The following is a 12,831-nucleotide window of genomic DNA, read 5'->3' on the forward strand; positions in this document are numbered from 1 at the left end:
TAAACTCTTGTTTGCAAATTTGGAATGAATTGGGAGTCTAAACCAATTTATTTCAAAAGCAAAGAAAGAAATATGAAAACTAGATTCAAGGGTTTTCTTCAGTTTAGAAAGTCAAAACTTGATCATAATGCCACACAGTTGAATCCAAATCAAATCAAGTACAAAAAGGTCTTACACTTGTTCAATAGCCTTGCCCCTTCTTCCAGCCTCGTGTAATACTATGAGTGGCTGAGTTTGTTACTTGCAAAACAAGCAATTAAAAATGCAAGCCTATCCAGAGCTCATTCAATCCAAAGAGCTGCAATAACTTGCTTTCAGAAATAGGGAGAGTATTAAAAATGCTTTAGTAAAACTAAACTGAGACTGTACAGCTCACTCCAACTGGTACTTAGTGCCAATCCCCTGTTTAGAAAAACAAAGGATTTGCAGGATTTAGGTCTTATCTATATAGGAAAGCTTTTTTTTTCCCCCCGCCAACACAATTCACAGGTAAAACTACACTGAAAAAGTACATTCACCTACTTGTTTCAACTATTTTTTTTATGAGCAACCACGTCTCACAAAGCTGAGCTTACATGCTCTCATGCTTTAACCAAAATGGTGGTTGACCTTTGGCAAAGAAATGCCTTCTTCAAAAAACACAGTTCATAACTGAAGTTGAATGAGGAAAATAAAACGTTTTAACTAGCCTGAGTAAAAATTACATTTCACTCTTCCTTTTGCTCTTTTTAATCAGTTCTCAAATCATCAGATCTTTCAGCCTAGAGAGAACCTTGATTTCTAAAGCAAAAAAAAAATCCTTAAAGTAATTCCCTACACACTTACAATAATTGTATATATCATGAAGAAGCAAAAAAAGCACAACTCCAATTTTGTTTCTCTGTGCAGGTTATTTTTTAATCAGCCAACTGTAAAAGAATTAGTAACCTGGAACACACCAGATGGGGAGAGAATGGAACCAAATCTTCTTCTGACATTACTGGTATTACAAAGGTGGCTTGAAAACAAACACAGTTCACCACTTGCAACGTTACAATGCTATATTAAACGTCCTTACCTCCTGCTTCAGATAACACACTAAGCAAAATTTGTTGTCAGGTCTTTCTAAGAGTTACACACTAATAGCAACCATTTTAGCACTGAAATAAAGATGGCTAAAGAGCTAAGACATCAATTAAAGCCTGGCATTAATTTTTATTGAGGAAGCACCTGCATTCCTTGATGAGACAATATATTCAATGCCAGGCTTATTTGAATCTTTTTAAAAAGATGTCCTCTAAAGCTATCATTCAAATCTATACCACAATTAGAGCAGCCAGCAATGATTAAATTGATAGCTAACTACATGGTCCCACTGACACTGAGCCAAGACATGTGCTGGTGATTACAGAAGCTCTCAGTACTGCCTTTGTAGGAACAGACTGTTGATCAAAATATAGGAGACGCTGAGAGAGACAATACTAGTGAATGGGGTCACTGTCTCATGAAGTTCTGCTCTAAGAATCATCCTGTTCTTGGAAACACTTTTTGTAAGTATCTCAGTAGGAAACTACAAATGCAGTTTTCCAGACCAGCTCCTCAGGAATCAAGCTGATTGCATTACTACACTAGAACCTTGCAGTAATATACAGCTTTCCAACCAAAAAGTGATTTAGAAATAATACCACCCTCAAACTCACACCAACCTCAGGAGGTGAGTAAGAGATGGAGTTCGTCACCTTAAAAACACTAAGCAACAGTATAAATACTTTAAGAAAAGAAAATAGGAAGAATATTTATCCACTTGAAACTGAAAAGTGCATTTGTAATTAGGCAGTAACGGGCAGTTGGAAAGCAGCCAGAGCACTGAAATTAACTGCGCAACAGGATGACATGGTAATTCTAGTGACACAAGCAGTCAAAAACTCAGTTAAAGATCACCTCTGACAAGTGGTGCTTCCTCTCCTAAAAATCAAGCTGGAGCATTTCTTCTGGACTGACTCAGAAATGAGTATCACCTGTAATTAACACTTCCTGCAGCAAAACAGTGATGTGTGTAGGTTTGTCTCCATTTACTGTTCTTCTTTGTTTCCTGAAGTCTGGCGGGATTACAGCATAAAATGATCTGGATTAAGACTAGTCTATAATATTATATAATATAATATAGATATTGGACAAATGGAAATGGTGGATCTAAGATAAAGTTTTGAGTGCTGGAAAAGTGTAGTAAGATTATGTGAACCAACACCGCAATGAGGACCCTAGAAGGAAATGTCCTAACAAGTATGCACATGCAAAATCTGGAGTCTTATGATAAAGAGGTATGAGACATTGAACAGTAATAGAAACTCATACTGATGTAACCACTGGAAGACCTATGCTTTTTTCCATTATAGTGAAAAGTCAAGAAAGGATTGCATTAAATTGAGCAACAATAAAGGACTGAAAGCAGCCAAGAAAATCCAAAGCATGTACTAGTAACTATTAATCTTCATTACTGTAAACTCTAACATGGAGCTTGATGGGATACTTGGCTACACAATCCAGTAAAAAGTTCTAGTTTCCACCAAACCAAAACTGAAAGGGTCAAGGAAGACCCTGATTTTATAAGAGGATTCCATGTATGTCTATGGGACTACGGCAGCTCTAGTTAAGCGAACCCAGTGGAAGACTACTGGTTCTTGCCTAGGCCAACATATCATCTGTTGATGTCCTTCCTTCTTTTCTTTTACTCCCATCAATCAGCTCAGCAGTGAAAATGTGATTTATTTGATTTCTGTTTTATATTTGTCAACTGTTCAAACATGACTCTGGGACTTGCATCTATGGGCGCATCCACACATGCAAGCACATGTGCTTGCAGCAGCTCAAATAGAAGCAGTGCAAATTTGAGCTGGGGCTTTTTGCCTCAGTGCACGTGCTGGGACATGCACTTTGTTGTGGAGCAAATTGTGCCACCTGGGGCAAAATAATCCTGCCTGGCTCCTCCCGGATCTACAGCCAAGGGGAGCCAGAGCAGGGAACATTTTTTCATTCCTGCACGTGCCTCTTGCCCCTCCTCAAAGGAGTTTGAGATGGGGCAAGAGGCACATGCATGCTCATCTGAACATGCCCTATGGCATTAGTGCAGTCTCCATCCCCAAGTACTAAGCAGGCCCAGGATTGCTTCACAACCAAGATACAGTCTGGCTGCACATCCACTGATATGTTCAGCAGGAGGAAGTGTGTTGGTGGGGAAACCCTTTTTTTTTTTTTTTTTCAAATGGTAGTAAAGGTAAGATCAGGCAGTCCTTACCACAGATATATAGGAAGAGAGATATCCCATAATTCCCTCCTCCTAGTCACTGGACTGGGGTTGAAGAGTTGGAGAACTATTGTGTGTAGGGAAAGGAGATTTGAAATCATTGAGTGGAAGCTGGAGTGGAATTCTTTGGAGTGGTAAAAAAAATAAGGAATGATAAGAGGAAAATTGTTACGCCCTACCCTGAAGAGGCTGTGTCTAGGAATGAGCAATGGCTGCATAGCTAGTAAAAGATAGCACTCAATCCACTACTGTAAGCAACAGAGCTGAAGGAGTGTGAAAATAATAGAATGATATCAGCCATTTCTCATGCATTGCCGCTGGTCACCATGAGACAAGTGCAGATGAGAAACTTTAAAGTGGTGCCAGAAAAAACAGGCTACAGCCTGGGTTGAGGAACATGGGATCAGACTCCTTGTTGTCAGCAGTCTTAGTATATACATTGCTAAAAACAGATGCAGTGCCAGGAAAATCCAACTCCCAGCATGAAAAAAATAACTCAAGAATGATAATGAGGGAAGCAACAGAGTACAACCAGCAACTGCAAATGTGAATGTGAATGACATAAAAGCTTTATTTTAAAGTTAAATGAAGCAAACTCTGAAGTCCTTACTCAGCCAAACTTTTTCGTTAAGGCTGCCTGGTCTAGCCTGGGACTTTCTAACTTCTTAGTGGCCAGGGGCCAAATACCCCATGGACTGCAACAGTGTGAGCCACAGGCTCCCCCAGGTCACATGCCATCCTGACACCACCACCCATAGCTGCATCACACACTGAACTACCCCTGTGCAGGCCCTCCTGCCAATGGCTACATTTCACATATGTATTCCCCATCCATGTTACACAATGTACCTGTGTGTCTGCTCAAAACTGTACCATGCATCCACATTCCTTTCCCTCCAATACTGCACCATATGCTTACTTCGCCCCAGACTTACCTTCAGCTCACCTGGCCATCCTGTGCTGCACTGCTTTCCCAGGGCAGGGTAAGCTGTGAAAGCTGTAGGAAGGAGGGGGAACCTGGAGACTCCAGCTACCATTGCAGCTGGAGCAATGGGGGAGCGCAATGGCTGGGCAGGAGCCTGGAGCCCATAATTTAGCTTCTCATAGGCCACATATGGCCCACTGCTGCTTGTTGGACAGCTCTAATCTAGGCCAAAAAAAAAAACCAAACAAAAAACAATAAAAGATTTTCTTGTGCAGCAACTAAACCACTAGATGATGGCCAGTAACCCAGAATTCTCATCAAGCTTCTCCTGGGTAGCAAAGATCCTTAATGTTTGAACTCTATCCTCTATACTCTGTATAACCTAAATACTGCATATTGCCATTGAGATTTGATCAATGGTATGGTTAATCTACAATTAAGGTTTAGTCTATACTACACAGTTTTGCTGGAATAGTTTTGAGGGTTAGAATGTGAAACGATTGCATCCCCTAGCAAACAGCCATGCCAGCAAAACCTCTAATGTTGACATAGTTATGTCAACAGAAGAATACTTTTGTCAGCTTTGCTTGGGTTGTTCTGTGAGTGGGTGTTGTTAGACTGGCAGAAAGCCTCCTTTTGATGTTTTTTGCACCTACACTAGAAGACTCTGCCATCATAGCTATGCTAGCAAAGGCTCTGTAGTGTACATTAGTCCCAATGATAAACAGGAGATTGAACTGATATACAACTGGACTATATGAATAATCTTAAAGCAAGTAAGGCACTATAGCTATTGCAGTAGCTTCCACCTGGACACAGCTAGTTGTATTAATATCCTATGCCTGTATAATAGAAGCCATAAGGATTTGGGGTGTCACTATAAATAAGTAACTAAACACTTACATAATACATTACATGTTCCAAGGACTCTAGAGATATCAGTCAATCCTCCCAGAACCCTTGGGAGGTATGTATTAGCAACTGAGGCCCTGATCCAGCATACAGTAGAACCCCATTTTATGCATATTCTACTTACCCGAGTCTCGCGTTTATGCAAATTAATATTAGCATGCAAGCAGAGAAATACACCCTGAGATGCGTGTCATTTGCGTATATATGCAAGACGCATAGATCAAGTCAAATGGAGTCATGTGCAGGTTGGTTTTCCAAGCAGGATTCGGGATTCAGCCTCAGTGTCACCATTTTGTTCAAGATGAGTACTTCTAATACTGATTCTACAAGTGCTTCTGCCTCTACAAGGAAAAGGAAAGCTATAACTTTGGAAGAAAAACTTGAAGTTGTCAAGAGACATGAAAGAGGTGAAAAGACAAAGGAAATTAGGTGTGCTACAGGGTTCAGTGAGTCAACTCTCCATACAATTAGGGACAATGAGGAGAAAATTAAGGAGTCCTGCAAGAGTGCTACACGTTTATCTACTGCCTGTGTTTCATTAACAAGGTCGGCCATCATGGAGAAAATGGAACGCATGTTGACAATGTGGATTGAGCACCAGAAGCAAGAACACATGCCACTTTCGACTCAGGTGATTCAAGCAAAAGCACTCAGCATTTATGAAGTGTTAAAGTGTGATGATCCTGAAGCCAAGCCATTTAGTGCAAGTGCCGGCTGGTTTGATAGATTTAAAGCACGCCACGGATTTCATCATCTGAAACTGATGGTGAAGCAGCATCTGCTGATTAAAGTGCTGCAGATAAATTTCCTTCAATCCTGCAGGCTGCCATTGAGGAGGGAAGCTATGAACTGAGGCAAGTTTTCAACTTGGACGAAACCGGACTCTTCTGGAAATGGATACCGAGTCACATGTTTATCTTAGTCGAGGAGAGAACTGCTCCAGGGTTCAAGGCCGTGAAGAATCACTGCACACTGCTGCTCAGAGCGAATACAGCTGGCGACTTCAAGCTCAAACCATTGATGGTTTACCATGCCAAAAACCCTCAGGCACTTAAGAGTTATGCAAAGGGGCACCTGCCTGTTTATTGGAGAGCCAACTGGAAAAGATGGGTTAGTGGATCATTGTTTGAAGATTATTTTTCCAGTCTGCTGCATTTGGAAGTGAGGGCTTATTGTGATGGGCAAAATCTGCCTTTCAAAGTTCTCTTGCTTCTTGATAATGCTCCAGGAAACCCCCCAAGCCTTGGCGACCTCAGTGAGAACATTAAAGTGCTGTTCTTGCCACCAAACACAACATTGCTTATCCTGCCCATGGATCAGGGTGTTATTCATGCTTTCAAGACCTATCATCTATGAAGGACCTTCAAGAAGTTTATCAATGAGACAGAGTCAAAAGAAAAGGCAAATGTCAAAGAATTTTGGAAGGCATTTAACATCAAGATGGCCATAGACATCTTTGGAGATGCCTGGAATGATGTTACACAGCAGTGCCTTAATGGTGTCTGGAAAAACATCTAGCCTGATGTTGTGAATGATTTCCAAGGCTTTGCTGCTGATGAATTTATCAGTGATGCAAGGCATGAGACAGTTGAGATGGCTAAGTGTGTGGGCTTTGAGCAGGTCGACGAGGAAAACGTGGCTGAGCTGCTCAATTACCATATGGAGGAACTCTCAAACAAGGATCTTCTTGAGCTGGATAGGGAGCTCCATGAAGAGAAAGAGCCCATGGAAAAAAATGGGCTCCCCCCGTGTTCTCACGATGAAAGGCATGGCCAATGTGTTCAAACTTTTGGATGGTTACTTAGCCTTTGATGAAAACGACCGCAATCGTGAAAGAAGAGCTAAGGTTGCCAGGCTGATGAAGGAAGCCAATACCTTCTACACAGAGCTTTACAGGGAGAAGCGGCACTGCTCAGTGCAGTCTTCCTTGGACATGTTCTTCAGGAAGCGGGACAGCACTATCTTGACTCAGTCACCTTACTCTCAGCCCTCCACTTCTGGGGGAGACATATTACTGCCATCTTTTGATGTGTTCGACCTGGATGAAGACTCGATTCCCCATTGATGGATGGATTGAAGATTGTTGCTTGTCTATTTTGTATTTTTTTATTATTTTACTTATAATGTAAATGAATAAATGTGTTTACAATATATTTTTGTAACATAATAAATAAAGTATTGTTTGAAAAAGGTTGCATTTGGTGGCTTTGGTGTCATAAATATGAGGTCCAAGGAATGCAACCCCTAACTTTTCCATTATTTCCTATGGGAAAATTCACCTCAAGTTGCGCAAATTCACGATATGTGAAGTTTCTCAGGAATGCAATATACATGTAAGTCGGGGTTCTAGTGTATGTTTATAAGTTGTCAACTAAATACTCAAGACCCATCCCCATGAATTTAACATCTCTATTTCTTGTAAAATTATATGTTTAAATCTCTGAAGAATTAGAATTTTATATTATGTTATGTTTTAGCTTAGCAGACACAAGAGCACATTTTAAAGTTATTTTATCTAATTTAGAACTAGTATATTGATAATGGGCACGTTAAAATAGCCTAAAACAATGACGGTCCAATGAAATTTCTTCTTTTTATCTTGTCTTCTATTAAAATGCACCACCTGTAAATGGCAGAATTTCAGTGCTCTGCGCACTTTCAAATTAAGCATCTGCCAATTACAAGATCCACTTAGTCTAAGTCAAATTGAGCATTTGTGTGCAAATGAATTCCATGCAAAAGTGCTTTGGAATTTTTTACTTTTCAAGGACAACTCTCTTCTTTCTTGTTTGAAGGATATTAAGCACATTAAAATTCCCAACCAACCTGTTTGCTCATGTTACCATTAGTATTGCACTGCCAAGCCTACAGTTTTTAAAGGGGTATCAAAAGTAACTTGACAAAATAATTAATATTTTGAACATAAAATATTCATTGTTAAGAAAAGATGAAGCCCTCTAATAGCCCAGCTCAAACCAAGAGAATGTATCCGAATGCCTGTTATAAAATAGAAACTTAGAATGTTTTCTAGCCGAAAACACTGGACATAGCTCTTTAAGGATATGTAAATACTTAGATTCATAGATTGTAAGGCCCAAAGGGACCTCGGACGATCGTCAGGTCCAGCCCCCTGCACCAAGCAGGAAAGATAACTGGGGGGTCAGGTGACCCCAGCAAGGTGCCCATCTAGTCTTCTTTTGAAGATTTCCAGGGTAGGCAATTGCTAGGGCTGTGCGAGGCTTTGGACAGAGCTTTGGATCTGGAGAAGCTTTGGACATTTTGGGGTCCGAAGCAGCACATCCGGGTCGAAGCGCTGCTTTGTTTGGCTTCCTGAAGTGCTTCAGAGCCGCCTCGAAGATCTGGCCATAGGGTATAATGGGGAAACAATAAAATATCTATAACTTTGTTGTTTTTTGTCCGATTTGGATTAAACTTTCAGGAGTGATAGACTCTGCAGAGAGAATGAATCCTGCCAACTTCAAGAAGATCAGTGCAGGGGTTCGGGGGGAGTGGTTGTCACGTCTAGGCGTTACAACATAGCGGGGTGAAAACTGCAGGGGTGGTAGCTCTTACTGAGGCCACAAAGCCTGCCAAGTTTCAAGAAGATCAGTGCAGGAGTTTTGGGGCAACTGTACCCCAAATTCTTGAAAGCAAAACTCCTGTCACAGCTGTGTGTTACACCATGGGGGGTTAAAACTGCGGGGGTGGTAACTGTCACTGACAGGGGGTTCTGCAATGACTTTGGCCAGCTCCTTCAGCACTCTTGGATGAAGATCATTTAGTCCTGCTGATTTGTATACATCTAATTTTATTAATTGGTCATACACCAGTTCTATAGCAATAGTAGGAAGGTGATTATTCCTACCGTGCTCATCCTCTACTCTATCTGGCATGGTTTTCCCCTTGGTCCGGTGAAAGACCAAGGCAAAGTAATCATTCAGGAGTTCATCTTTCTCCTGGATACTGGTAACCAGCTCTCCTGAGTTGTTGAGCAACAGCCCCACACTCCTATTTGTTTTCCTCCTGTTCCCTGTGTACCTAAAGAAGGACTTCTTGTCTTTGATTCCCATTCCTAACCTAAGTTTGGTTGCCGCTTTAGCCTTTCTTATCTGTTCCCTGTAAATGTGGGCCATCATGGAATAGTTCTGCTTGGGGCCTGCCCCAAGCTTCCATTGTTTATAAGCCTCTTTCTCCGTTCTTAAAAAAGAAGGTTTCTGAATGGAGAAATAAGTGGAGATGGCTTCAGATAAAATAATGTTTTACACCACCTGGCAGAGATAAAATAGATTGCTTAGGTAGAAGGACAGACAGGGTTTAAGGCCAATTCTGTCTCCCCCTTCACTATGCCTCCAAGTGGCACATGACAACATCACCCTCAGTATGTTAGTTATGTGAAATATCTCATCAGATTAAACCACAGCATTCAAAAGGCACTTACATGAACCTTGCAGAAATGGTCTTTAGTTCTCAGTGAACTATTATAAATGCAGAGTAAAACTACTGAAGTTTCTCTGCATTTACGAGGGTAGAGCAAAGAAAATTTTGTCCTTAAATTGTGGGCTTAAGCCAGTTTAATTGAAGACTAAGTGGAGAAAAACTATCTACTGACACGTCAAGGTTCAAGTGGTGCCAGTTTTGCAAATCTGACAACAAACATTTTCTTCGTGGAATTGATAAAACACTTCAATGACAAGCTAATTTATAAGAAAGGACTAGTATCACATCTATAAAGACTATGTTAAATGGGAAATTTGCATAACAATTTCTATTACCAAATTTTATTCTGTGGCTTTTGATTTAGATCTGCTTAAACAATTGATGCAAACAAAGCTATAATTAAAAAGTGTTGCCAGATTTTCAGAAAAACTTGAAGACAACGTATAGGAATGTGTTTTTCCCCTTAACTGTCATCTTGGATATGGCAAATTAATATTAGTACAAAAAATATTCAGAATCATAGAAAAGTAGGGCTGAAAGGAGCCTCAGGAGGTCATCTAGTCCAACTTTTGCCTAAGGCAGGATAAATTCACTCATGATTTATTCACCCTGGGTTAATTCTACCAATTTTTGTTGATGATAATGGATTTATACCAGGAGTTAATTTGGCCCATATGTCTTCATGATTTTTTGAGCTAATGTGGAGGCAGGCACAAATTAGGAAACCCATTTTTTAAACTTATTAACTCAACAGATCTACCAAAATTCTGTTTGAATGTTTTATAGCTGTTAATACTAACACACTTTTGCTATAGTCTATATAGACTCCCTCTGGTGGCTAATTCAAACCAGATTTATCTTGTCATTGTAGGCCCCAAAATTAAATTATTCTAAACATGGAAGGGTACATACTTTTCACACCATGTATGTCTTTGATTATAGGTACTTTTATTTTAATGGAATCTTTGGAGCACTGACTACACAAACATACAGAGAGCAATGACCCCACTTCTTGTTATACCTTTTATTTACAATATTTTTCACAGTGTTTCTTGACTGGATTTTAAACATGGTCCTCTCCTGAATGTATAATCACAGTCATTAAAGGCTTATCTCTAATTTCACTGAAATTCAATGGCAATTTTAAAAAAATTAAGTCAATGGAAGCAGAAGCCTTCTCTTGCTCTGTAATACAGCTAGGATAAACAGCAATTGCTACAGTTGAGGGTTTGGCTTGTTAATCTATACCACGGGCAGACAATTATTTCAGGCAGAGGGCCACTTACTGAGGTTTGGCAAGCCATCAAGGGCTGCATGACAGCCAGCCAGGGGCAGATAAATATTAATTTTCTAAAGTTTTTAGGGGCCCCGCTTGCCAGACAGAATGGTCTGGCGGACTGCATCCAGCCCGCGGAATGCATTTTGCCCACTCCTGATCTATACTGTCATAAATGAAAGAGAGAGAAAGAGAGAAGGACACAAATACAAGCAATTTAATTTTTGTTTAGACATGCCAGCTACTTTGTTAGGACTATGAATCATCTGAGGTTTCATGCCTAAATTTTATTGTTTACATGAATATTTATTCTAATGTTTTAATTTAACAGCAAAGAAAAAAGATTTTCTACCCTTTTTCTTTAAAACATAAAAGTTAATCTTGAAAAATATTTATATTTTTTATATCCTTCCTGCTTTATTTTAATCAACATAAATGGAAACGTTTTTTACTCTGCTTTGTGAGAGTCCTTGGATGACCAGAGTAGTAGTGGGAATATGCAGTAGAGTAATGAGGGGTGGACAACTGGGCACCAGCCCTGAGTGTCCACTTAGAAGGAACACAAGAACAGCCAACTTGCCCTGTGGGAGCCTGCTGATGCCTTGGTAGGCATGCCTCTGGGATTATGACATCACAAATGCAAAGAGAGCAAAACATGAACAACTGAGAGGGGTAGAAATTATTAGTCTGAACTGTTTAAAACTCTTTGGGCAGGTCTACACGTGCATTTACATTTCTTAAATTTACTGAGCAGTAAATTACTGAGCAGTAAGTGGGAATAGGCCAGCATCTACAAGTGCAGGTGTTAAAGCATCTTAATGCTGTTTGTGGTCTGACTTGGGACTAAAGTTAGTCCCAAGTCAGTCCACACACACAGTGTTACTGCACAGTAAGGCATCTACATGTGTGTTACTGCATGGTAGCTAATCGGGCATAAATTTGATACCTGCATAATACAGGTATCAAATTTATATGCAAGTCAATGTAAGTTGCTATATTTACTGCACAGTACAGGCATGTACTACTGTACAGTAATTCTGGTTATTGCACAGTAAATGCACGTGTGTAGACGTGCCCACCCTTTCAGTCTGGGTGTCTTGTCTCAGGTACCAGTTTTGTCTTGATACAATGCAATTAATATTAATTTAATTACTTTTGATTTACATTAGTGGATGTAACAGAAGAAGTGAACTTTTTGTTTCTTAATGTTTGTTAACACATTTGACTCATTTATTTGAAAATACGAGAAAAAACCTCCTTGTCCCAATTACAATACCCATTTCAATTAAATGCAGAAAAAAGTCATATAACAGTTCCCTGGAGTCTTCTAAGGGGTGCTGCAGGGAAAAAAAAAAATCGGACTAAGTAGTCTTCTGAAAATGATTTGAAGACTCATTTTACCATATTGAAGTTGGGAGGGAGGGGCACTTCCTTTGCACATCATCACTTCTTCCATGCTAGTGCATTTTGAAATGCTCACATCCCATTGAGCAATGGCCCAGTATCAAATCCTACACGGAAGTTATAGTTTCCGAGGTACATTTTTGTTATGCAGCTTACTTAATGGAAATATGTATTGAGGATCAAATCCCTGAGCATACACAACCAATATCTGGTCCACACTGTGTTCTAGCCATTTCCATAATGACTGGGATGGGAAAGAATCACCCTTCCAGACTGCTCTGCAGCTGCACTATGCCCAGAGTGGCCAATGAATCTGTATCGATATCTATATCCCAGGTTCTTCCTAGCCTAGCTGTCATACACACAGTGGCAGTGGGACTTGAAAGTCGTATTCTACCCTGAGTCTAGGGTTCAGAAACACCAGTGGTTCAGGACATTTTACAGTTACCCATTTTCTAAATGGTTGCAATTCACTTCTGCAGACCAGAATAATCCATCTGGGGGATTTTCATAGTTTCATAGTTTCTAGGGTCGGAAGGGACCTGAGCAGATCATCTAGTCCGACCCCCTGCCATAGCAGGAAGAGCACTGGGG

General features: G+C 40.2%; 1 protein-coding gene across 1 annotated transcript; it reads left to right on the forward strand.

The window, feature by feature from the left end:
* Window positions 1-5,421: 5,421 nt before the first annotated feature.
* LOC109301673 (CENPB DNA-binding domain-containing protein 1-like) lies at window positions 5,422-5,973 on the forward strand. Its single transcript, XM_019522911.1, has one exon. The coding sequence runs from the start codon at window positions 5,422-5,424 to the stop codon at window positions 5,971-5,973; it is 552 nt and encodes a 183-aa protein (XP_019378456.1).
* The last annotated feature ends 6,858 nt before the right edge of the window (window positions 5,974-12,831 follow it).

This window comes from Gavialis gangeticus, unplaced genomic scaffold (genome assembly GCF_001723915.1).
Source record: "Gavialis gangeticus isolate Ggan-Ray unplaced genomic scaffold, GavGan_comp1, whole genome shotgun sequence".
NCBI lineage: Eukaryota > Metazoa > Chordata > Crocodylia > Gavialidae > Gavialis > Gavialis gangeticus.

Coding starts and splice junctions, on each gene's coding strand:
- LOC109301673 (XM_019522911.1), top strand. CDS start 5,422: ATGAGTACTTCTAATACTGATTCTACAAGTGCTTCTGCCTCTACAAGG.